The sequence below is a fragment of the Typha angustifolia genome, chromosome 11 (assembly GCF_048772165.1).
Source record: "Typha angustifolia cultivar Huaian chromosome 11, ASM4877216v1, whole genome shotgun sequence".
In the NCBI taxonomy this organism is placed as follows: Eukaryota; Viridiplantae; Streptophyta; class Magnoliopsida; order Poales; family Typhaceae; genus Typha; species Typha angustifolia.
In genome coordinates this window covers 11,083,132-11,110,404 of record NC_133249.1, presented here as the reverse complement: position 1 = coordinate 11,110,404, position 27,273 = coordinate 11,083,132, and the positions used below count along the sequence as shown (strand labels likewise).

General features: G+C 35.1%; 1 protein-coding gene across 1 annotated transcript; it reads left to right on the top strand.

Moving 5' to 3' along the window:
- LOC140770733 (uncharacterized) lies at window positions 1-24,400 on the top strand. Its single transcript, XM_073111993.1, has 16 exons — window positions 1-322; window positions 4,513-4,574; window positions 4,638-4,705; window positions 7,315-7,436; window positions 9,300-9,405; window positions 9,544-9,595; window positions 9,672-9,789; window positions 9,884-9,914; window positions 10,117-10,140; window positions 10,290-10,414; window positions 16,396-16,477; window positions 20,365-20,487; window positions 20,606-20,659; window positions 20,789-20,858; window positions 23,193-23,226; window positions 23,765-24,400. Exons 1-16 carry the CDS (start codon window positions 121-123, stop codon window positions 24,133-24,135), a joined length of 1,644 nt encoding a protein of 547 aa, XP_072968094.1. The 5' UTR covers window positions 1-120; the 3' UTR covers window positions 24,136-24,400.
- The last annotated feature ends 2,873 nt before the right edge of the window (window positions 24,401-27,273 follow it).

The following is a 27,273-nucleotide window of genomic DNA, read 5'->3' as shown; positions in this document are numbered from 1 at the left end:
TTCGCACCAAACATAGTAAGTTCTAAGTCTCTTTCTCTCACCTCGCATTCGCTTTTCTCGCTTCCGCTTTCCAAATCTTCGACCAAAACCCTAACTCCGCCCCGCCGATCTCCGGCGAAAATGTCGGCCTCCGACGGAGAGAATAAGACGGAGGAGTTGGAGAATGCAGAGGCGGCTTATGGCGAGCTGCTCTACTGCGGTGGGACGAACTGGGATGCCATGGGCCGGAAGGTTTTGGGTTCGCTCGCCGTCAACTTGGTCTCTCCGACGCGGCTACGGCCCCTTATGGGAGTGGATATTCGTTTCGTAGCCTCGGGCTGTAGTGAGTTCGATCTCTTCTTGCGTTGCTCGTTTTGTTTGGATGCTACTTTTTTCTTGTTGTTGCATGTTCGATTCATTTGGATATAGGCATTTTGTTTGTTTTCTCTCTTTCTGTGAGATATTTGATCTTGATTTTTTTCTCGTAACTATATAAAGTCATAATTTTTGGTCACTGAATGTTGTGTTTGACTCTTAAGCAAATTTTATTTACATGTGGTTTTTTTCATTCTGCGCTTGGAAGTTTTGCGTTGTTGTGCTAGGCTGCATTTTGATAGGTTTATGCCTATCGAACTTGAGAAGATGTTTAATTTATTTAGTAGTCATCAACTGGTGGAGTGCCTTAAGAATGTAGTACTCCAAGAACAAAATGCGGTTTTTTCTTAAGGATAATTTATTCGCATGTGATATTTTCTCTATGCCTGATTTTTTACGGCTGTTTATATATACTTGGAAGAAAGTTATATTTGAAGTTGTTGATCTGCTCATACATGCTTCTGTATATCTTACTTTTTCCAAGATTGCTGTATGGCTCCTTCTCTTGATTTGTTGCCTTGACTATAATCCAAATCAGTACTATAAGTTCTTGAGTCCTATTTAGAATTGGATTGTGGCCAGTAAATTCCTGAGTATTTAAATGGAAGTTTACATACTACTTCCTCTCAATTCTCCTCTAGTTAACCTTCCGCATATATTGGGATTATCTTCTCTTTTCCTCTCTCTTTTCTCCTCTAGTACAATGTCCTGGGTTGATATTTGTCCCATTATGTCAATGCCCCATTATCACAACTAAGCCCGCCTCGTTATTCTATTCAGATTTATTCTCAAGTCTGCACGTCACCTTTACCCTTTGCCGTTTAAGGGGTAATCCAAATGGACCTAGACCTTCTACTGTCTGATTTAGATATTCTGTATTTACAAGTGCTTCATCCAGATTTATTTCAGTAGGCTACTGTAACCATATGAACCTTGTCCAATAGCGAAGATAAACAGCTAGACGAGAAGCAACTAAAAGTTGCACAAACAATAACTCTTTATCCTCTGGTTGAAATCTATCTCTGCTGAACATGATAACAGATGAAATTATGCCCTCAAATCTGATGCAGTAGCAATAAGCTAAGCAGTACTGTGATAGTCATGCTAGTGGCATGCAGAGTATTGATTATCGTTTGATATTGCCAACCAACACAACTGGCACAGCATTGGCCCGCAATCAATATGGGTCTACATGTTCCAATACAGGTTTGTGTCAAGTACTCTTTCGTATCAATCCTGATAAGACACCAGCACAATATGCGGAAATCATGGACAGTAATTGAAAATTGCTGTAGAAGAACTTGTGTATGATCCTATACAAAGCAGGAGATCATATCCATTCAAAATTTTGTGAGGTTGGTATTAGAGATTGCAGAATCACTATTGACAACCTGATTAGATGAAATGATCTTGGGTCTCATCAAATTTTGAAGACCCTGTATTTGTAGATTGGAATACATTTCTGGCTGACTAGGCCACCTGGCCTTATAGGCAGAGGTGAGTATTAGTTGAGAGGCCAACAATAAGACAAATCAAGTTGGGTTTGGAAGATTCCACTTGCCCTACAAGCTATACTATGGGCATAACTTATGAATTTGGAGGAGGTTCACATTAGTTATTCATATTACAATCCACTCATTATTTATAGATTGAACTGCTCTTCTTTGTTTTTGTTACTAGCAACAACCATGAAAAAGAATTGCTTGAAGTGGTTAGCATTGTTGATATACATCTATGTATTTTATCCATAGAGGCATATTTGACTATACTATACATATACATGTATAGATAATACATAGATAAAAGTGGTGCATATTCCTAGTGTCATATCCAAGGTTTCAAAACTCGGTATGGAGATTGAGATTGGCCATTAGAAAAAATGAGACTTATTGGTTATATTGGCTGTATTGGCTGTATTGGCTGTTTGTATTGGATCAGACTATATTTTATTATATAAAATTCTTAATATTATTTTTAAAATGCACAAAATATTTTAAAAATTGAGAAAAAATAAAAAATGAATAAGAAAATAAAAATTAGTCATATATGAGGCCTAAAAACTAAAAAAAAATCACTAAAAAACTATGATGCATTCCAATTTGAATTTGACAATTTTTTAATGAAAAGAAGCTAAAATGTGGGTGAAAAAGAGAAAGAAAAGAAATGAGAAGAAAAAAACACTCATCTGAGTTCACCTGCATAGTAGTCGGAGGGGCTTATTGGATCAACCATCGAATGAACTCGGTAAAGTGTGAGGGGTGGGATGAGAGAGTGTGTGTAAGAAATAGAGGGCAAAAATTGAAAACTTAAAAATAAGGCAGCCGAGGGCATCAATTGTGGGAGATATATTTTAGAATTTAGATTCAAAATGAATTTTTAATAATTTTTTAGTTTTGGTCGATAAGGTAGAACGGGTTGATCCTAGACTGATCTGACTCGACATCTTCTAATTTTGGGAATCATGATCATATCCTCATTTTTAAGATTGTCATATTGATGACTGATTTGACTCGACATCTTCTAATTTTGGGAATCATGATCATATCCTCATTTTTAAGATTGTCATATTGATGTATCAATATTGTGTTGTATTCGTATCTATATCTGTATCATGCTTTACAATGTATTGAAAGGCAGCCACTCAGGCGGTCATCCCATCGCCTAGTGCTAAGGTGGATGCTAAGGTGGTTTAGTATTTTTAATACTAAAATTTCTTTAATAATAAAAAATAATTATATATGATAATATATATGTATATATTAATGTAGTATATATAAATATTTTAATAGTGTAATTTACAATCATAATAATAAAATATCATAATTTACAAATATGTATACATATATATATATATATTTATATTACATATTTTATTAATGTATTTAAAATTAATAAAAGTGGCTCTATGGGTGCATGTAGCTATTGAGAGGGAGAGAATTTTGGGTGAGCACGTTGCCTTTTAAAGCTTCTCCCTTTTTTTTGAGACAGTCCTTTCTGGCTTTCTTTAAGAGGTCCCATTTAGAGAGAGAGAGAGAGGGAGAGAGAGAGAGAGAGAAGGCGATCGCCACCTTAGTAGTTGCTTGCTGTCGTTGGCGCTGAGAGTGAAAGGGAAGAAGAAAGAAGAAAGAAGAAAGAAGAAAGAGAAGAGGAAAAGAGAAGAAAGAAGAGTTACTTGCTTGTTATTGACGCTCCCGTTGCTGCTATCGCTTGTTATCATCGATCAAGAGAGAAAGGAGAGGAAGATGAGGGGATTGGGTATTTGGGTTAGGGCTAGCAGTTCTTTTTTTATATCCGTTGGATAGTGCGACTTTACCCAATCTACTATAACAACTAAGCGGGTCGCGCAGGTTGCCAAAAGAAAAAGGCAGGCCGCCAAATGACAAGGCGGCCCGTTCAAAAATAAATGGTGGCCTGCTCGCCATTAGCAGGTTGCATAACTGCATGGCAAGGTGGTTGGGTTGCCACCCCGCCAAGGTGGCCGCCTTTAAAAACATTGATGCTTCATAACACTACAGTGTTGCCATATGGCAATGTACGACATTTATGAGATTTTCTGTTTTTGGTTCCATCACGGGGAATAATGAAGTAGTACTAGTTGCGTTATCTTCCATGACAGGCTATGATATAATTAAAAATGAACTCTTGGCTAGATTATGCCTAAACCACAGCTGTACACTACTACTTCACAGCATATGTAATGTTTCTTTAATATTTTACTGTATGTAGTGCTTTATAGCACTCCTAAAAACAGAGCTCTTATATTGAGCTTTCAGATATTCCACTTTTTTCCCCTCATCTAAACTAGTATACTGTCTTCATCCTACGATGAGTTATTTTCTGGCTTTCTTTTTTCCTGCTATGCATGCTATCAGATAAGTGTTACTCTTGAAGTGCCAGTTATATGAATTATGAAGTTATAAACTATGAAGTTTGCTTCTCTTTTGCACTATGTTACTAAAAGTGGTTTGTTTTGTTTTTCCTATTTTTTTTGGGGCCAATGCAAAGTTCTTCTTGTTCATAAAGAATGTTATTGTCTTCCACTCTTCCTGTCATCAAAACTAGTCCAGCATAACATGTTCTGCCATTAGCTGCATATATGCTTGTTGATACTATTTAAACAGTCAGTAACTTGGTAACTATTTGCCAATGATACTGTAGCTTCTTGCCATTGTGTGGCTCTGGATGTTGAAGGCCGCTGCTATACATGGGGGCGAAATGAGGTATGAACACTACTTCGTGACTGTTGGATTTTGCCAAATACTTAATCTACAATATGTTGGCAGAAGGGACAGCTAGGGCATGGTGATACCCTTCAACATAATATGCCAACAATTGTGTCTGAACTATCCAAGTAAGATTTATTGGCAACTACTACTTTTAGTTGCTTGAATCAGCACAAATTTTTTTGTGATATGTCATTAAATAGATTTGTTAAAATATAGTGACAGTGTCAGCTTTTACATATATTGCTCATTTTGAGTTGTGGACACTGAATGCATATCATAGTTCCTTTTGTTAGCTTGTTATAAGTAGTTCCATGTGCAATTTTTGGGATTTGTAGACAACATTACTTAACTGGACAGTGATGTGTACATTTATATTTATCTGGCAAAATAATTAGATCTTTTGAATTTTGTTTTAAGAACAAAAGGGTGGCAACTTGATGCCTTATCAAAACTTTGCTTTATTTTGAAATTCACTAATTGTTAGATGTCACTTTGTGCCCTAAGGAGTTCCTGTTCTTGACCTTAATCATTTGTTGATATCCCATTGCTTATATATCATTTTGTCTCATATGATTCATCAACTTATCAAAGTGCTATAGTACAATTGTTGGATCTAGGGTGAAATAGTGAAAAAAACAACATAAATTGTGCACACAGAATTACATAATTTGCCAATTTCCTACGTCAACGAGAGAGGGAGAGAGCCACTGGTTTTACTATTTTTAAAAGGAAGGTGCACCATGACATATAGATATCTGGAAATCAGGGGTTTTGTTGTGCTTTTCTCCCTCAAGCAACTTTCCTTCTATATTTATTCTTTGAGAATATAAGCCTCTCTCTTCAAAGGCAATCATCAAATTATGTTATTACTATTTCTGAATCTATCTATTCTTAGACCAATTTGGGCTGACGAGAATACTAAAAATGAGATAAAACAACTTGCTTGTAGGGAGATTGGACTGGTTGGTTTCATAACCTTCTATTCCTGTGTCTCCCTTAGGTTAAAGTCTCTTGTTAAAAAGTAAAGATTTTTAATTTTATATGAAAAGCTATATTCACTTCCATTGGAAATATTACTTTAAAGAGTTTCATGGCTTTATATATGCTTTTTGATCTTCTCTTGTGCAAACCCATTATGTCCTTTCCTTCGATGTACCGCCATCATCTATGTGCATGTATTCCCATACAATAGTTTGGAGAGTCCTGGCATGTGCGCTGGTGCTTGCATATCTGCATACTGGAGCAGCTGATGCAGAAATTTTGTGATCACCGTTGGAAAAATAGAAGAGAGAAAGAGAGGAGGAGAAGTAAACTAGAACTAACACTCAATTTTATAAGTAGTGTATTCTCCATCATACACCACTTCTCCTTAAATAGAGATTAATACTAAAGCAAATAAAACTCCTAAAATTACTAGAAATCCAATCTAGATGGGAAACTAACAACTATTAGGAAACTAAATAATTAGGAAAGACATTTAAAATAGGAAACTACATAGAAAACCTACATAAGAAACCTTTTGAAATTAGGAATCCTATAGAATTAGAAAACCTTTGAGAATTAGGAAACCTTAAGATTAGGTTTCCTTTTAGAAGTGGGAAAGACTTGATACTACATCACATATGGATCATATATGCATTGAATAAGCATGTGCCTGCACTTCATGTGATATAACTTTCAGTTGTATTTGGTTTTAATGGATTTGAACTTTTATGATATGGCCATCTCAGCCATCTGTCAATTTTATCCAATTGGAGGCTACTGACAATACAAGTAACTATCTTCCCATTCTTTTCCATCTCTCACCCCAACCCAAAGATAGAATTTAGATCAATCTCTGTATAGTCAGCTATGTTCAACTAAAATTAATGAAGCTGGTATAACACTTCTTTGCTGCTGCTTCTTCGGGAAATCTTTCACAGGCTTCTACCAAGAATTGCTTGTATGATTATTGTAATTCTTATAAGTAATATTTGCATCTTTTTCTTTTGGCATTGTATGTAGTTTGATGAGGCATTAAAAACTTCTATTTCTAACAATGGTCAGTAGATGAAAGTTAAACAACTACTTGACCATAAGTATTTTTATTACTATTTTGCAACTGTTATCTGAGAGATTGCTTTCCTTCTGTGAAAATTGCAAATAATACTTTTAACCATGCCACCTCTCAAGTTGTTGCCCATTCCAAGGCTTGCATCGGCGGACTCAGAGTTTGTGCAAATCAAAGCAATTTAGGTGTCTTCTTGTAGGTCAAATTATAGTCGTAATGCTTCTGTGTTTTAGTTGTTTGAGTTCAGGAACAATACGAAGCTATTCTTCATTGCAGATTTTTCTCATTCCGGATGTTGGTGATATATAGTGTTCTTTGATGATTCACCCTTCTTTGGTGGCTACTTGTGCTCATGCACTCAACTCATTGTAATATTTCAAGTGTATTAAATTATTCATTGACTTGGTCCAGATGGAACTGATTTCTTGGATAAAGGAGTTGATATGATGATTTTTCTTTGCAATCCTGTCTGATTTGCTGTACTTAGTTCCATGGAACAATTATTTCTAAATTTACTATCAAATTATAGGTTATTATGTTCTGCAAGCTTTTCAACCCCGTTTATAGTTTATACTTTATAGCATTACATTGTGCATGTTGTTAGATGCTGTCAGGTCACATTTGCTGCATCATATAAGACAGTTGGATGACACTGAAGCTGACATAAGGTTGCTGATGGTACAGATATAAGATTGTAAGAGCAGGCGTTGGAAGGAATCATACAGTTGTTGTAAGTGAAGATCGGAAATCCTTTTCTTTTGGTATGAATAAGCATGGACAGTTGGGAACAGGTTCTACGAAGAATGGTATGTCTATCTTTTGGTCGGTTATGATTATGCTATGCGTTACAAACTTGCTACCTTAATTATATTTCTTATTTTATTACCTTCTCAAAGTCATGCATTTGAAATATTGAATGAACTACAATATGGAGAGACCTAACTGAACAAGTTATGCCACTAATTATAACAATTTGTATCTCTGGTCATTTTTAGTAGCATCCAATGTTACTCCTTTATTTACATCAATTTTGTCAATATTGCTGTTTTAAAAAGCGGAAAAGGCGGCCGCCATGGCGGGACGGCGCACTGGCCGCCTTGCCTTGTTGAAAGGCACCGACAAAAGGCAGCCAAGCGCCTTGGCAGGTTGCCTAGGTGCTAAATAGCGCTAGGCGGGCCGTGACTTGGTGGGCAAGCGCTTCGGCTCGCCAAGTCGAGATGCGGTTATTAGTGAGTGGGTCGGGTTTTATAGCTGATCGAGTTTAATAAAACTAACCAATATAAAAAAACCAAATGCCACGCTGATCTCTATTGTTCTCTCTCTCTCTCTCTGTGTGTCTCTCTCTCTTTGTCTCTCGCTGCATATCTCTCACTGGCAAACTCTAGAATAAGCTCTTTCATAGCCGGCAGTAGGGAAAAACGACGACACAGCGAAGGCGACAAGCGGTCGGCAGTAGCATGCGATGCTCTCTCTCCCACTCTCAGTTAATTTCTCTCACAATGATACTCATCTCTTCTCTCTCTCTCACTCACTCTCTCAGTCTCTCTTAGTTTCTTTCTCTCCCACTCTCTCGCATTATGAATCAATGGGTTTACTGTTTTCTTTTCCCAAGCTTAAATTTTCCTAATTTTTACTAGCTTAATTTTTTAATTACTTTTAATCTGCTATGATATACGATTATAGGAATTAATTAGAAATTTAGAGGAGTTAATTGCTAATTGGTTTATGATTTATTGAATTAAGATATGAGAAGGAATTTTTTTTTTCACTGTCATGCATTATCAATTGGGAGAATTACTAATTGCCTGCTATTTAAGTATATAGTTTCTGATTAGATGATTTTGAATGGCACGGTGCTTGGCACAGGGTGTGCTAGTGGCATGGCATGTAAAGGCATGCTACTGGCACACAAGGGTGTGCTGAGGTGTGTTGCTCGGCACATCTTGTGTCGACTAGCACGTGCCGTTGGCAGGGCCATCGTTGGTGGAGAGGGCATTTAATATTGCTAGCCTCATCTCATTTGTAAGATGAGGTCCTTTTGGGTTCTTATACCTAGAAGAAAGAACTTAAATAAAATCTATTATTGCCAATTTTGCAATGTGTGGGCAACTACTTAGACACAGTGTCTAGGTAGCTAGTGGAGCTTGAAAGTGAAATTGGTTAGTGTCATATTATATACATGTCTAACAATTAATTCTATTAAAAATCTTGTGTATTGATACACTATGACAGTCTTTCTACTTTTTAAAATTAAGACATAATACCAAGGTTTTAACTTTGTAAGTTTCTGCAGCATAATGTGTGTTACTTAGCATGTATTGTCCCGGGATGGTAAAGGAGCGCAGAAATGTTGTTGCCAAAGCACCAACCATTTCTACTTAGGTGGTGACCTGTACTAATTATTGCTTGATGGCCCATTAAGAGCTCCTCACTGGTCTGGTTCTCCTAAAATTATTAATAACAGCTAATAATTATGTCATTTTTATTTAGGGGAATGAAGTGAAAAATGATCTATAATGCAGATTACCTTGACATGATGCATACAATTATTCATCTCTAGCAAATCTTGAGTTATTTTAGCTTGTGATAGATAGACAAGCTAACTTCATTGTGAAGTTTGGGCCAAAAGATTTGATTTAATAATTAAGTCATTTTCTGTTGTTTTCCAGAAATTGAACCATATCCAGTCCCCTGTTTGGTTACTGAAGCAACAAATGCTGTTTGTGGTGCTGATTTTACTGTATGGCTAACACAGACTGAAGGCTCCTCTATACTGTATGTTTTGCAGGAATATGATTTTTAATTCCTAAATACATTTATCTTGGTTCAGTGGATTTGAACTTATAGGCCTGTAGTAAATAGGGCTGCACATCAATTTTTTGAAGAATTGTTCTCTTCTACTATGGTATGTAGGTCAGGTGGTCTTCCGCAATATGGCCAACTTGGACATGGAACTGACAATGAGGTCTGGATGATCGTTCCTTTGACAGGAGCTATTAATAAATTTACCTGTGATACATTTGATGTGTTTCATCTTGCAGTATAATGTGAAAGATGGATCTGTGAAGCTAGCTTATGAGCCTCAGCCTCGTCCACGACCGATAGCTGCATTATCTGGGAAAACTATTGTAAAAGTTGCTTGTGGGACAAATCACACAGGTTTTCTCATGACTTTTCCTTTTATTCCAAGTTATCATGCATTCTGACAAAAAATTGATGTTGTTGTTCTCTTGATCCACGCATTTGCGTCTAGTTGCTGTCGATTCAAGCGGCTTTGTTTACACGTAGGTGCCATAACCATTTTCATTGTTTTCTCCTGCTTGTATGATTTTTTTTCATTTGTTGTGATTAACTAAGTTGTCTTTGTCTTCGTATCTGCGTCTTCTTTTCACATACATGGCTAGCATTCATAGTATTAAGAATTCTTCTGATTTTTAAATTTCTCTGAACTTTGCTTGCACTCCCTTTTTCTTTTTTTGCCTCCAGATGGGGATTTGGTGGATATGGAAGGTGAGCATGGTTAAAAAGCAACTTTTTGGTTCATTTTTGTTTCTCTTTGGTTGGATAGTAACTACACTAGGCTGTAAATATAAAACAGATATGTTACGTCTGAGCTAGATGAATATGAATTAGTTCTTTCAAAAATTTCCTTGATTTAGGCTGGGTCATCGAGAACAAAAGGATGAGTGGGTTCCTCGTCTTGTTGAAGTATTTCAAAAGCACAATGTTCTGCCACCCAGTGCTGTGGTTTCGGCTGGTTCTGCCAGTTCCGCTTGTACTGCTGGTAATCCCTCTTATCCCTGCAAGTCTGATATGAATGCTTCTTTTTCTTGATTTAATTTTATTTTCTTTAACTCCAGACATTAGATTTTTCCCTAATAATAGCTTGGTTTTGTATGTTGCTTGTGTATGCCTTTCTATGTCATTTTGACCAACATGAAGGCAATATTTACTCTTAATTTCTTGGTTTAGGATTTTGGGTGTAAATTATTCTTGTCCTTTATTACTTAATTTTAAACTGATGGTACCAGTTTCCATCTACGGCAAGTTTAATGCTTGTCTTTATAGTTTATACTAAATCAGAAGTGTCTTAACCCTTGGTGATTATTAAATTAATTGAACTATTTCACATGATGGACAAGAAGTCTGTGATTATCGACATGTGCTTTAAATGTGTCCTATAGCTGCCCTTTGTTAGTTACAGGATTTGACGTAATGTATGTAAACATATGTTACTTTGCACATTCATGCATGAACTTTTCAGCCACACCCAAATTGGCTTTCCGAATTGTTTTAAGAGTTGAGAACCTGATTGGATGATTTGATCGTAGTATCCAACCTTTTTATAGGATCCCATTCATTGCTTTAATGTGATATTATTTTTACTGTATACATGCAACTTCATGTTTTTCAACAAAGAGAGAAACTTTCTGTTGTTGCTTCTAGATTAAAAAATTCGCTGAGTCAGACACATGCTTATGTTTCACATAATAGCATGCATCTCTATTCTATCTGCCACAGTCAATAGAAATTTGTATTCATCTATTTTCCTGCTGGAAAAGTTGTTTTTAATTGAGAAGTATGTCCTGCATATGTGCATCAGAAACTCAAGATACATTTTTATAAGTTGAGACTGTTTTCTTTGGTTTCATGTGTAGTTGGTTTTTTCTTTATTTGCTGAGGAGTTAAAAGTTTTCCATTATTTCTTTTATAACCTTGGCTTGTTAACCTTCACTGAATTGGCTCAGCTGGTTCTTATTAAGCCCCTTAACCTGGCCACTTCATGACAATGATCAACCTTTCATAAATCTCAGCAACCTAACTACTATTGCATTTGATTTTGATGTAGCTAACGGTGAAATTATTTATTTTGAGCCCTTCACAGTGTGAAAGAGGTGGAAAAGATATCCCCAAGGTATTCCCTTTGTTTGAGTTTAAACACTCTTGCCCTTCATTCCTTCCTCACCAGGCGAGATGTCTACATTATTGATTTATTGTGATTGATTAGATGCCTTCCATGGTAATGATACCTTGCTTCTCCTATTTCTCAAACTTGGAACAGCCATGGTTGTTCTTTTGATGTGACACTTTAAGGAGCCAAGTACATAACATCGATTATTACGAGATCACAACTAGAACATCACAGGCTATGCTCTTAGCACAACCTGCAGCTCATCATTGACCAAACTTTGGATGTACCTCACATGAAGACTGTCTGTCCCTAGTGGTGGCAATCGGGTCGTGTTAAGTAGGTTTGGGCCGGGTTAGATTCATCTTGACAAGAACATGACCTAATTATTAAATGGATTGCATTTAGTATATACGAACATGACCCATGTAACTCATTTAATAAACGGGTCATGTTAACATGACCCATTAACATAGTACGATAATCTATTTAACATGACACAAATAACATTTACCCATATATAAATCAATATTTACTGATTTATCCTATATAAATGGTCAATTATACAAATAAAATAGTATCTTTTCAACTCAAAATTTATACAATACAAAAATAACAGTTCTAAGCATTCAACCATAAATTCAATTCGAATAAAATCCATACATTAATTCAACCATTAACAACCAACATTAAGTAAATAAGTCTAGATACTAATTTTAATTTTAGCTTCTAACCTTCAAATCTAACAATCTCCCAATTACAATAAATCAAATATAGTTTCAAATTCACAATTTTACCACCAACATCTACCAACATTAAGTACATAATCCATTATAAATTACAAATAGTTTGAAATAAATAAATAATAACATTGAGCTCTCTGTTTTATTGTTCAAATATTACGATCCTGTCAAAAAGAATAAAAGAGAATGTAAATAACTAAGATAAGGATGATAGAGAAAAAGAAAGGCTTAGATTCTCATACCAAACATCAATATTATATATAGAAACTATTGCAATAAAAATTTGGTGCCAGTGGCATAATTGATCTTTTTATATAGGTTTCTTCTTCATTATTAATTCTAGGAGCATCTGCCAGCAGATGCGGCCCAACTTTTCCACTAGCTTTCTGGCTACTAACTGGTGAAGAGAAAATAAAACGATTACATTGAAACCAAAGACATGGACCAAATGCATACAGATATGCAAGTGGAAATGAATTTCATAAAGTTGATACTTCCCCTCTACAGTTTGTATATGACATACGTTGGAAATTAGTTCAGCATATTCACATTTATGATCAAGGGTAAAAAGGCATATGGATAAGATGCCACTATAGGATGAGTAAGATATTTGACAAAAAAATTCTGAGGGAAACAATATTCATCAATTCTTCTTAAAACAGAGGTCATACTTCATCTTATAGGCATATTGCAAGAAACGCCATGATCCATGATCAAACCTGATCTGATACATTCTTAAAGATCCTACTTTGATCTTGACAAATGTCCCAGTCATCGAAGATGTCTAGTAAAATTTTTGAGCAAAGTTACAGCAGATTTTAGTACACGTACAGTAAAAATATGCTAACAAGCAGATCTAAGTATTTAACCAGCAGATCTAACAATGCAGTAAAACATTGGAACATATAATGCTACTAGCAAATTGGAACATGTCAATGCAGTAAAAGATTAGAGTAAATCAGTGATTAAACAAATCTAACAAACCAATTGAATAGATCTAAAGCATTGTAGTAAAAATGGTTAGTGAAAAATGTAGTCAGCATTATAGAGAATATCTCAATGCCATCGCAAAGCAAGCACGAATTTCATCATACTTGATGTACCATTCTAGTTAAAAATCTCAATTTTGCTAATATAGTTTGATCTACAACCTAGAACATGAACTCATAAAACCCCTAAAACCAATTAAGCATCTAATAAAGGCCAGCATACCAGCTCTTCTTGATGTACTCAGCCCCTTCGGGGTGGAGTGGAAGAAGCGGAGGATGTGGGAAATGGGAGGAGGCGATGACCATGTGGAAGAGTGAGGAGATCTGATGGGCCACAATGGTGTGAGGAGTGAGGAGTGAGGAGATCTGGCTGGCGACGACAGTGTGAGAAGTGCGGAGAGACGAGGCTTTCTTTTGATGGGGGATAATACCGTTGTGAGAGTGAGTGAGCGAGTTAGAGACTTAGGGATTTAGGGTTAGCAATATATATATATCCATTAGGTTTGCGAGTTGACTCTACTCGATCCGTATATTTAAACGAGTTAAATTGGTCAAACAGGTCAGTGGTATAAACCTGAACATGACCCGATTAATAATTGATTTAGGCGGATTGAACCATTTATAACCCGAACTCAATTAAACTAAACCCAAACTGGTATATCGTGTCAGGTTATCGAGTCAATTCTTGCCACCCCTAGCTGTCTCTCCTATTTGGTTAAGAAGGGTTGAAACATTCAACTTTATGCTGATAGTTTATTGTATATTTTATTGTTGAACCTGCCCTAATCTTTTATAATTTAGATTATTTGGCTGGATTTGGGATCTTTTACACCCAAATTTTACTCCCTGAGCTAACCCAAAAGGACTAATTATTTCTTATTCACTTTCTTTTTCTCACTATTTTTTGAGTCAAACCCGTACCCTCTACATGTCCTCTTTCCTCTTATAATATCCAGCATGATTGTTATGTCAACACTGCAATTGGGCCTTAGATACCACGGATTAATTGAGAAAAACTAAAGCAACCAAAGATATGTATAGTTGTCATCATATGATATTTTCTCTATTCTATCCTTTTATCTTATTTTCCTTTTCTTTTATAAGAGAGATCTCATTGTTACTAGTGGCTGCTGCCACCTGTATAAGTATGATTTATCCCATAGTTCTTTGTGTGTTCGTGTGGTATTTCATTCTGCAAAACTTTCTATTACTTTTATCATGGATGGCTATGCACTTGCCGTGCCGGTAATGGTACGGCATTTGGCACGGGGTGTGCCAGTGGCACAACCTCGTGCTGACCTGTGTCGAGTAGTGTCGAGCTGGCATGGCCCCGTGCCAGTCATTATGCCATATGGAGCCATTCTTTTTAAATTTTTTTAATTTTCATCAGTCATTGTCAAATCAACTGATCAATTGATCATTTAGAATGCTTAGATAAAATTGATGATAATGAGACTAGAGATGATAATAATGATAGTGATGGTGATAGTGATGGTGATGATGATAATAACAAGATTCAGTCCGTTGGCGGTGATAATGGAGATAAGACATGTGCCTTTGTTACACAACCTTTTTAGAGGTATTTTTTTTATAGAGGACTTAAGTGTGTAGGTAACAGGACATTAGGAGAGGTGCACCCACAGGATGATGAGTTTATTATAATTACCATTATATTAATCACACCCACTAGAGCCAGAACATCATTATTATACTCTATATCTATAATCTGCATATGCTTATGGTGTATCTGTCGTTCATTACCGTACATGTACAATATTCATATCATATTATAGGATAATTATAAAATTTCTATTTGTATGAAGACGATGTGAGACGTTACAATAAGCAATACTATCACTGAATAAGTTTTGAAGAATATCGACAGTATTTAATATAATATTTTTGTGTTATTCTTGTGCCGACAAATGAAGTATTTGATTCTCCTTATCATTTTACGTATAAGTAGATATTAATTTTAATTATTAAACTATTATTGATTAATATTATGTGTTCAATTATATTATAGAGTGTTCAATCATTAATATTAGTTTTAATGAATGTCTTCAATTATAGTACGTGTTGAAGATTATTTAAAATTTAACTGTTGCTTTATCTTTAATAAAATATGTCATTTACAAAAATAATTTAAAGATAAAACATTATAATGTAGATTTTAAACTTTTAATACATATATTTAAACAAAAAAACTAAAGATTGACATTTCGAAGACGGAAAAAACATCTTTAAATATCTTAAATAGTTTATTAAAAATATTTTAAATGTGTGCCACTGGCACGATGGAGCGTGCTGAGGTGTGCCGATGGTGGCACGACACGGCCATCGTTGACTTTTAAACTTTTTTACTGGTTTCCTAACTCTTGTTTAAGATTTTTTATTTTATTTAAAAAAAGAACTTGAAATTGCCAAAAGCAAAGGCGGATTTTTACCTATAGAACCTCAAACCTTTTATATGGATTATATAACACATAACAGGCTAGAAATAATTATATTCAACATAAATAGTTGTGCATGCATATTTTTAGATTCCTGTAGTACTGCATGATGTTATATTCTTAAGCTTTTTTTAGTACTTTAGTGGCACCAAAAATCTATATGTTTCTTTTATTTATTTTTTAATTTGTGGCTCGATCAAAGTCATGCCTAGTTGTTTATCTTAATCATATCTGTCTTAAGTGGCTTATTTTAAATTTGAAGGAAATATTTTATGTTTATCTTTAATCTCCTCTTGCATTATCTTTGAGTTGATTTATGTTTAATTAAATGGCTATCTCTTGAACTCTCCCTAGTTGATCAACCAATTAGATGGTACTACTAATGAAATGGTGGGAAAATTGTATTTTCCCATACTAAGTATTTTTCATGGATTTTGCACTTCAGACCCTACCTTTCAGTTTTACATTTTGATCCCACTAGTTCAGATTTTATTCTCAGCAGCTTGTACGTTTCATAAGGTTGACAGAAAGGGTTCAAAGAAAGAATATTCAATTAGAATCAAACTCGATTTTCTGAAAAGTGCTTTGTGCGTGAAGTTGGGAGAAATTCAGAAAAATTGCTCCATCAAATATTCTTGTTGTTAAGTTGATAGAGTTTTTGCTTTTTTCAGGAGGAGGGCAGTTGTACATGTGGGGGAAAATGAAGAACACTGGTGATGATTGGATGTACCCTAAGCCAGTTATGGATTTAAGGTCCCTTCCCTCATACTTTCCTTTTTAGACTGTTAGTTAAAGCTCTTACAATCTTAATTTTTTTTTCTTTCTTTTCCTGTTTAAGAAGCGTTGCAACTACTACTTTTTTAAATTACTACAAAGAACAGAAACAATAAATGATCATAAAGCCTCCCACTAAAATTAAGCAAGATTAGGTTCAACTTATACTTAATAATTTAGTAAGTCTGAATTTATAACCAAAAGAAAGACCAAAAAGAATAATGTATCAACTCTTAGTCTTAGATCAAATCAGCATGGGCTAAAGATAGGTCTAAGCTTCAAGAATTCATAGATAGCTGTAAGATTTTCTAGTGAGGCATTGAAATGATCAAAATAGGGTATATAAAGTAGGATATTGCTCCCACCCAATGTGAAGGTAATGTTTAGCCTTACGTCTTGCCTTCATCTTCAACCTTGGGCTCCAATGGTTCTCATTTAATTGCAGAAAATTCCTCAACAAAAAATGCATAAAAGTAGAGCAAAGTGATAAAGTAGAAATCTACAATGATTATGGCAGGTTTTTAGAAAGGAGATAGCGATGGAAATCCACAAAGACTATTGGAGGGATTTAGTGTAGAAGAGAAAATGAGATATTTATGTGGAGAAGAAAAATACTAGATTACCTTCCAACAATTTCTTCCTCGAGGGGCTTCGTAGATTTTATAAAAAAGAGGGGACGACGAAATGTTAAAGGGAGTTAATAAGTCATGTTGGTAAGTCCAAAGGATCCTTGGGAAATCCAAAAGTTCCTTGGGAAATCCAAAGGTTGAGTAGAAAGCCTAAGAGTTTTCTTGAGGATTCCAAAATGTTTAGATCTAATTACCTAGACTAATAACCAATCCAATAGCCAAGCAAAATAGTCCAGACATCCCTCCGCACATTAGGCTAATATAATAATTGTTTAAATGATCTAACTGGAAATTGATGCCACATTAAAGTTATTATAAAATGAAGGAAACATTCAGAAAAATAACATGGGGGAAAAAATCATCCATCGCTCTCTAGTCTCTACCCCTCTCTTTCCAGTAGCTCTCTGTCTCTCTTTTTATCTCTCTTAGGCTACTATAGCAATAAAGATAGGGTTGCAACAGTGAAGAGAAAGGGAGAGAGCAGAGCAAGTGAAAAGAGATGGAGAGATGAAAAAATTCCCTAATCAAAGAAATATGTATATGCACATATACATATTGCCGAAGATCTACTTGTCAGAGGTTGATCTCGTCATCAATGCTCATTGTGGCTTGCCGTCATCGGTTCAAGAAGGCCGAGATGCAATAGGAGATAGACTGAAGGGGAAAAGTTGAAAGCGTGAGAAAGAACAAAACGCTAATATTAATATAGGTTTCAAATCCAGGTTGGACTCGACTTGTCAACATTTGGTCCGAAAATTGCTCATTTCGGCCTGGTCCAATTGAAACTGACCCAAAACCAGTCTAGAAGGTTGGTTTCAAGGAAAGATCTCTGATCCCAATATGTTTCGACAGATCTGGATTGGAATTGACTGAAACTTTATTTCTTGATTTGTTGAGAAAAACTATGGAGTCTAGGGTTTTCCTTTTCTTTTCAATGCATTTCGAGAGGAGATGATAGAGGAGAGAAGAGAATATGTGAGGGAGATCAGAGATTTTTTAGGCAGCTATGGTGTGCGTGGAAGCTTGGTTAATTGAAGTGTGTAATCAATTGGGCATAATCGGTTGACCACGAATGGTACATAGGTGGGGCATTAAAGGCATTTTGGTAAATCCATCATAACTCAAGGTGTTTTCTGCAGTATTGAGCTGGGCTTTGTCTAAGATTTGCAAGATCTCCATCAATTGACTCTCACACCAAGTCAAATGTTCAAAATAAGAGTTATATGTAAGGGTTGGTTATATCTATTAGATCATGACCTGATGAGCAAGAGGGCTATACACTTAACACCAAAATCTAAGCCTAATTCTATAATGCCCTATGGCAGCAGCTGCCTTCTTTTTTTTTTTCTTTATCTTGAGCTGTTGGGTCTAATTTGATGACTACGATCAATGAACTTGAAGAAGAGAAGAAAATATCCTAACACACACACACACACACACACACACACACAAGAACGTTGTGCTCCATTATATATTAGATAATGGACTAGATAGTTAGGCTAACCTTCCTAATAACTGAGCTATAAACAGACCCACCTAGCCTAGCCAAAATATCAAACTGCCCAATCCAACCTCTAAGCGGATATATGCCGCCAAGCCATTGCTAAACCGTTGTCAAGCTGGCAACTTCGAGCCAAAACATTGCCGAGCCAAGCGGGCAAAGTTGTTTCTTTTTTCTTTTGCTCACTTTTTCTTGCATAAGATGGGGATTGAACCTGAGATCACTTGACTCATAGGCTGGGGTATCACCTAGCTATTCTTTGTTGGATCATGATATTATTAATATGTTCAATCATATTTTTCAATTGAGAAAATTCTAGAGTACTCAGCAAAAATCCAGAAAAAGTAGAAATACTTCATTAAAATCTAGAAGTTCTATCACGTTATGTGTTTCCTTTTTAATGCTTATTCATGCAAATAATACATGTTTTATGTAAGGATGGTCGTGTCGATGGTGGCAGGGGCACTTGGCACGGGGTGTGCTAGTGGCACACTCCTGTGCCGATGTCGAGCTGTTTTTTTTCCCTATTTTTGTTACTTATTATGAAATCAACTTCAGTCATTTTCTTAACAAATATGATTTGACATATGAAGCCTATTTTTTTAAACTTTTTTTAAATTTTTTATCAATCAATTTTAATATTATTTGTTGAATGTTATTATGTGTTTAATTATATTATGGAATATTTAATTATATTATGGAATATTTAATTATATTATGGAGTGTTCAGTTATTAATATTAGTTTTAATAAATATATTTAATCATATTATGTGTTGAATAGTATTTGTATTTGACAATTGTTTTATCTTTTATAAAATAAGTCATTTACAAATATAATCTAAAGATAAAAGACTATTATGTTTGTTTTAATACATATTTTTGAACTAGAAAGTAAAGACTAACATATCGAAGACTTAAAAACATCTCTATATATTCTAAAGTTATTTTTTTTAATAATTATATTAGATGTGTGTCATTGGTACATCAGGATGTGCCGAGGGCGTGCTAATAGTGGCACGGCATGGCATGTGCCACTAGCACGACTATCGTTGGTTTTATGTACAAAAGAAAGAGGAAGGAATAAAATAATGTTTTTCTTTTTGCTTGCATTCACTCTTTTTCTTGGATGGATGGCCATTTATGTGATTGTGATTGGCTTAACTGGAGGTTATTTTTCATGGACTTAATTAACTAGGGTTCTTTATGGACTATAGGGAGCAAGGAATCTACAAAAACCCCGATACACCCTAAAATTATTGAAACAACTAATTGTCTGATTGGAGGTGCAGTTTGCAGTTTGGAAAATATCACCCAAACATACCTTTTTCCACTACTTTCTTTCTACCTTGATATCTCTAGTAAAGATATAAATAAGCTGCCTTTTGGAATTCTAACCTGAAGGGAATTTCTCTTATCTTGGCTTTACATGGCTTAAGCTAGATTTCCACCTTGAGTAGAAACCCAAACTTGATATTTTATTGACATTTTACATTGATGTTTTTCTCATGGTATTTTGATGTATGTTATCCATCTATTTGTTTCATATATCTCAACCAAACACATTAAATTTACTTTTTGTTTTTACCTTGATTTCCACGTTTTATCCATTAAAATTGTCATTCTCTTCTGTCTACTTTTTTTCACATGTTAAAACATTTATATAAGCTCTGCTTTATTGCCATTCTGTTTTTTCAATCTGAATCTTTGCCTGATAGATAATATCTTTCATTTGCAGCGGTTGGAATATCCGCTGTATGGCTTCTGGTAACATGCACCATGTTGTTGGTGCTGACGATTCATGCATATCTTGGGGTCATGCTCAACATGGGGAGCTGGGATATGGACCCCAAGGACAGAAGTATGTTTCCTTCGGCAATGTTGATAACTTGTTCCAATTCTATGACTATATTCTATGGTTGTTTTTTGGAAGTGTCCTAGTAGACTTTTTGAATATATGAGCCTCTTTGCATTTATAGGTCTTCTGCAAATCCAAAAAAGGTTGATATCCTTGACGGTATGCATGTGACTAGGTAAATAATCAATTTCCTGATTTCATACTGAATTCTGATATATTTTATATATGTGTGAGTATATATTCTCTTTAAGTGTATGTTTTCATGTATATATTTCTTTTTTTAACTTGAAAATACCTGCTGTAGTGTTGGATGTGGATGGGGCCTTTCTATGATTGTCATAGATAGAGCAAAAGCAGGTGATCGGCTGGAGAAGGTGATTATAAATATGATTTCTATTCTGTATTCCCTTTTGCTTACATATCTTGATGATTTGTCCTTATCTTATAATTTTTGTGTTTGATAATTTTCATATCAAACTAGAACAAAAGTATATCATAACAATTAAGTTAATGGTGATATATATTTTCAGAATTAAAGCAGCTTATTAATTACTACTTCAGTAAGTAGGTAGGGACTCAAAGGAGACATTTATCTTAGAGGTGGAGGGAGGGACTCAAGGAGGTGATTATACCACATGATGCACATGGACATTATCAGGGTTTTTTTTGTTCCTGCTGATGCTACAGTCATATCTACTCGGAGGGGTTGAGACATTGTTATAGTTATGGAACTATAGTGGTATTTAGCATGATGCTTGGGAAGCATATCAAGACTTAAGAGCATCAAGTCTACTGTTTCTTTCTACAACATGGAAGGACTTATGAGATCGATATTCTATGAGTATGATCCTCATCATTAGTATCATTTTTGTTGCCGTGATGAGGATGATGACGACCACCAACATTTGCATGATCCTTGATGAAGTTTCCTCAATTTGTAGTGATTATTGATTTATTTCTTTATAATGTGTGAGTTCCTAACTGTCTGATTTTTCTTAAATTTTCTGTCATCTTTTTAGAATTATATATTTTTTTATTATTTGAAAAAGATCAAAACCAAAAAGGCCAAAACTTTGAAACCAATCAAAACTCCAAAATGTTTTTTTTTGGGGGCTGAAATGGAAATCGAAACTTTGAACCTTCATTGATACAGCTTGGCGACTTGTACTACAGTTATGGTCCTGTGGTGCTTATTCGAAATATTATAGAAATAGATAGTAGTAGTCTTATCGTTGGTTAAGTTTTGATTGTGTGTGTTGTACCTTCCTTTTCATTCTTCGTCTTTTCTAAAGCATATCAGAACTTTCTTGTATATTGTTACTACAACCAAAATTCAAGTTGTGGCAGTGATTTTCACAGAATTTTGTTTCATTGTGAATTTCCTTGAAAGAGTTTTTATATACAAAGTAGCACGAGATATTTGTGTTGCCTGCACTTGTTTAACGAGTGATGACTGTCTTGCCTTGATAAAAAGAGAGAGAGAGGTGGGAGGAAATGATAGTTGGCGGAGGGGGAGAGAGAAAGGAGGGGAGGAAGAGGAGATAGGGTAGCAATGATTATGTGGGTAAGAAGTAAGGAGAAGAAGATTAGAAATGGGTTCCTCGGTTGGATATGCCCTACCCCTACGGGATCTGTATCTGTTAAACTTATGAAAAATGTGTTTGGTTCGATATAGTTTTTGTACTCGATTGACCAGACCCAAAAACCTATAATTTAGGTTATAGAATTTTGGCTAAATCATGCCCAAACTCTTTAGTTATGACCTGGTTTCACTTGGACCCCTAAAGTAAAGAAGTTGATACTAAAGACATCTAGAAAAGTTTATTTCACAAAATTGCCTGAAGTACTTATGCACTTGGACTGCAGCAGAGGGAGAGAGGTTGGCAGATATTGGGAAGGAACGTATGCTAATTAAAGGGTTATGTCGAAACATAAGTAGTTCAGGGGTTAATAGTGTCAACTTTTATTTTTTAAGGGGGTCTAGGTGATATTGGGACATAGTCCTCAGAGGATCTAAGTGTTATTTTGCTAAAAGTGTTTGAGCAAATCAAATTGAGTTGTCTGGTCTGATCTAGGTTATTTAATCCTTTCTTCATCATCTTTTTTCTTGATCCTGTTGCTGCATCGCAAATCGTATCTTACTTCCCTCTCCGTCCACATCTCCCTTAGTCTCACCTACATGAAGACTGCGCTGGATGGGAATGGTTGTGCAATCCGACACACTCCTTCCAGAGTAGTTTAGAGAGCCAAGTCTTATAAAAATCTTGTGGCAGAGTGAAATCACTTTATTATTCTTACATGTATTGGAAAGCCCTTATTTCTTCATGATGTCTATTATTTGTTTCACCAATTTGCTTTCTCAGGACAAAGGTAATATGAATTTTCATAAAAACTTTTTTCCTTTAAAAGATACTTGTATCATTATTAAAATCTTTAAATCAATGTTAAAAATTGAGAAATCACACACTGGGCCAAAAGCTTACGAAAGTCTTACATCCTTACTTTTCTATTTGATTGCATCATTTTTCTGTTCAGCACAATATATTGTTTGTTACATCGTTTATGTTATATCTTTATGTTCTGATTTTCCAAAGTTATAGTTAGTCTTCTTACTATTATTACAGTTTCTGTACTTGTGGCTGGCTAGAAGATAGTTTTTGCTCATATTATTTAGATCTACTTTCTCAACTAACGGAAAATACTTACAGCTTGAGGTCTATGATGGTGATGCATCCAATGAAGGTAAGCTATTTCTCTTCTATCTATAGTCTATTTACCATATTCATTACAAATTATTGCTTTTCTCCTTTGATTAAACTTTTAAATTCTATTTAGGAAACTCCTGGCCCCATTTCATGCGATGGGGGTTTAATACTAACACTATATTTGGATGGAGAGAATAAGAAGGAAAAGAAGAAACAGGAGAGGAAAAAGACTGAGAAAGGAAAAATAAAAGAAGATTTTCTCTCCTTTTGTTTCTATACATGTAAAAGGAAAAGAAAACCTATTCTTTTCTCCCTTACACTTTTGGAGAGGAAAAAAGACTTAGAACTTGGAAGGACTTCTTTTCTCTCCCCTTCTTTCCATTAAATGAAATAGTCAATCCAAACAGGAGAAAGCTGTTTTCTCCCGCAACTTTCTCCTCTTTTTCTCTCCATCCAAGTAGGGTTTAAGTTATGAGTATCTATGTGATCATTAAAAGCTTATTAATGTATATAACCATGCCACCATATGGATGCCAACGTTCAAAAACAATGTCTTACCTAAAGCTTTGCTGCAGGCACAGTAAAGGATGGTAACGAGACTTCCACAACTAGTAAGAGCACATCTAAAAGGAGTGTTGCTAATTCTGCTCCAAGTTCCAGAAATAGGAAGAAGCATGAAGATTCATCAGAGTCAGAGGAAGAAGAAGATGAAAGTGAGGATGATGAAGATGCAAATGGGGAGATTGGAGGCAGTAATGGTAAGCGTGGACGCAAGCCTTCTCACAGAGGCCGAGGAAGGGGAACTAAAGGGGTGGCCACAGTGGACAAGCAGTCAGGGCGGAAAAGAGGGCGCCCTAAAAATGACAAGGGTTCTCCTGAGAAAGCAGCAAGTTCTGGCCGAGGTCGTGGGAGAGGAAAATCTGGGAAAAGAGGGAGGTCTAGGTGATGATTAACAATATATGCCTCAGTATTTTTTTTTTTTACTTGTTTGGCTGAGGGGATACTAATTGTATGTTTTGAGTCGGCTGCCATTACTGCATGCTGTAACTTCTGATGGGTTATTTAGCATGCTCATTGACAAGAAACTAGTTACATAGGATTTGCCTCACCATTCGAGGAAAAAACGAGGGCTATGGAATGTTATTGATTACATTTATCTTTTGGTTCCTTTTGGAGGAATTTGGTTCAATAGAACGTTGTCTTCAATTCTATTGTTTTTATTTCCTTCTTATGTTGGAAGATTTTGGTTTCCTTTCATTTCATTGCACAACTGTTGGCTGATGTCAAAAGACTAGTATGTTGATGAACTTGTTGCTAAGCTGCTTAGAGCCCTTGGTTATACATTAATCTACAGAAGCATATGTATCAGAAAATACATGTATATGTAGAGACTGCATCTAGAGAAGCAAATCACTTGTTTGGTTGTTCTTATTATGTAAAACTGTTTTCGTTAAACATATGCTTAGTTTTATGCATTATTTGCTTGTTTGTGAAAAATTAATTTGGTACCTAGGATAATACTAAATTACTATCAAATGCTACACTTTTACAAAGAACTAAGCAGTGCACTTGTGGAATAAGAATAAATTTATTCTAGAATGAGTCTCCTTATTTTGCTATAGTAGTTAAACAATATTTTAGCTTAGTTTAGTGTAGTAACTAAATAGTATTTTAGTTTATTTTAGTATAGTAATTTATCGTTCTCTCTTATTTTATTCCATATAATTTCTAAAAATTAATTTAATAATAACTTATAATTATTGTATTGTTCTTAGATAGGGGCACATATTGGATGAGGTTCAAATTCGAATAACGTCGGTTAAATTAGTATGTCATTAAGTTCTCATTATTTCTAAAGGAAGAAAAGGTTAAGCTGAATAAATTAAGGCAAAGAAAATGAACAATTTTAAATTACAAACAAGCATGTACCTTTATCTCGAGGTTAAGTATTAAGTATTAAAATATCTATTTAGCATAAGTGTTAAAAGTACTTGTTGGACAAGAGAACTACTTGGCAAAATAAAAATTCAAATATTAACCAGACATAAGCAGCCATATATATATATATATATATATTATGTATAAAAGAGGTTTAGAATGCAGAGGTGTAAGCAAAATTTACTAGATAGCTGAGGATTCGTCGAAGGAGAGACAATTCTTACTAGGATAGTAAGGTTCCCATTTCCTGTCAAGATGTAGGTAGTCCAAGCTGATAATCCAAATATTCAGTTGTTTATCTCCCACTAAGTTTTCCACCATATATTATCGCCATTAGCATGTCTAGACTTTTGGAAATGGATGTAGGAACTGTTGTCCCTCCACGTTTTGAGATTATCCCATGATTTCGGGCAGGTGTATATGTGTAGCTTAGTAGCTAGTGTGTTGTATAATCTTTGTATGAATCCACAATTGCAGAGAATGTGTTGTATTGACTCATCTGCTTCGTTGCAAAGTACATAGGTTGGAGGACCCTGAATACTTTCCTTCAACAGATTGACTTTGGTATGAAGTCTTGTTTAATTGTGCTAGCTATAGAAACACGTTAATTTTGATTGGAATCGTTAGTTTCCATATATCTTGATCTGATCCAATCCTTAAGTAATTTAGCAAATTTCATGTATTTATCTTCTGGAGTGCCATATAATTTTATCTCGGTTTGTTGTGAGATGTTTGTCCCTGAAAATGAGTTGAATCTCTTGAATCTCCTGCCTCTGAATGATAGTTTCCTCGATGAGAGAAACTTTGAATATTCTGCTTGATTTGATCTTAGAAAGAGGACTACTAAGCTATCCTTGTTGACATGGAAGTTTCGGTGAGCCAAGAGGAAGAGAGTGACAATTGAGGGCCAATCCATTATCCACAATATAGTTAACTCCAATTTGAAAGGATACCTTGTCTTTTGGGATGTCTTTCTAAGCGCAGGAATGACCAAATGAGTATAGTTACTTTGGACGTATTCTCCTACGGGTACAGGTGACAATTGAGTCCGGTTAGTCGAATTTGAATCTTGTCCGATTTGGATCAAGTTAAAATATGGTAAATATGAACACGATCTATTTATTAAACAAGTTATATGAGTCATGTGATTTATCGAATAGTATAATTTATTAAATTTTTTATAAATTAATCAAGTTATAATTATATTTTTTTCAAGTTTTAAACGGATTTTTTAGGTTATAAACGGGTTATCATGTCATAAACATGTTATTGTGTTATAAACGAGTTCATGAGTCATATCATAAACATATTAAATAAGTTAAACAGGTTGAGATAGTAAATACGAACATGACTCATTTAATAATCAAGTTAGATTGGTTGACATATTTATGGCACGAACATGATTAAACTACACTCAAATCGGTTAGTCGAGTTATCACGTTAGGTTATCTAGTCGGGTCAAGTTTTGCCAACCCTATCTGTAGGTTGTATGTTGTAAGGATAAGATTCTTTTAAGGAGATGCCTGATCATCACCTAATAATTTTTACCATCATTTGGCTAATAATGCAATGTTCTAATAAGAGCCCTGTATGTTCTTGCCCTTTTAGACCTTTTCCCAGTTAACCAAGCACCGAAACACTTTTATCTTTTGCTTGCCTAGCCAAAGGAATGCTTTCTTGATTGAACCAATCTTGTAGAGAATGTTAATTGGTAAGTAGAAGACTTAAATGAAGTAAGAGGGCAATATTGATAGGATGACATCTAGTAGTACGAAGTGGCCACGGATTGAGAGAGATTTGGCCATCAAGCTACCAAGCCTTTGTTCAAGCTTGCAAATGATAGGGTACAATCAATTGAGGTGAGCGATCCAATCCTTAGAGAAAAGGAGATATTATATGGGAAAGCTTTCGATCAAGCACCCTAGGATTTTTGTCCATCTTATTAGGTTCTTCCCATGAGGTGGTTGTGGTATTGAGGCATGCCCTTGCACTATTAAATATGAGACTCAATTTCATATTGGGTCTCAATCCACCTAATCATCATGACAAGTTGGAGAAGGCATAATCAGTGATTTGGCTAACTATTGAAAGGGAGGAGCATGATTTGGTGTGGATTCTTTGCCTATTCTAGGAGGATTGTTGTAGC

Excerpts from the sequence above, each read along its gene's own strand:
- LOC140770733 (XM_073111993.1), top strand. The coding sequence starts at position 121 with ATGTCGGCCTCCGACGGAGAGAATAAGACGGAGGAGTTGGAGAATGCA. Across the intron at positions 9,790-9,883 it reads TTGTGGGACAAATCACACAG|TTGCTGTCGATTCAAGCGGC; the intron begins GTTTTCTCATGA and ends ATTTGCGTCTAG. Across the intron at positions 9,915-10,116 it reads TCAAGCGGCTTTGTTTACAC|ATGGGGATTTGGTGGATATG; the intron begins GTAGGTGCCATA and ends TTTTGCCTCCAG.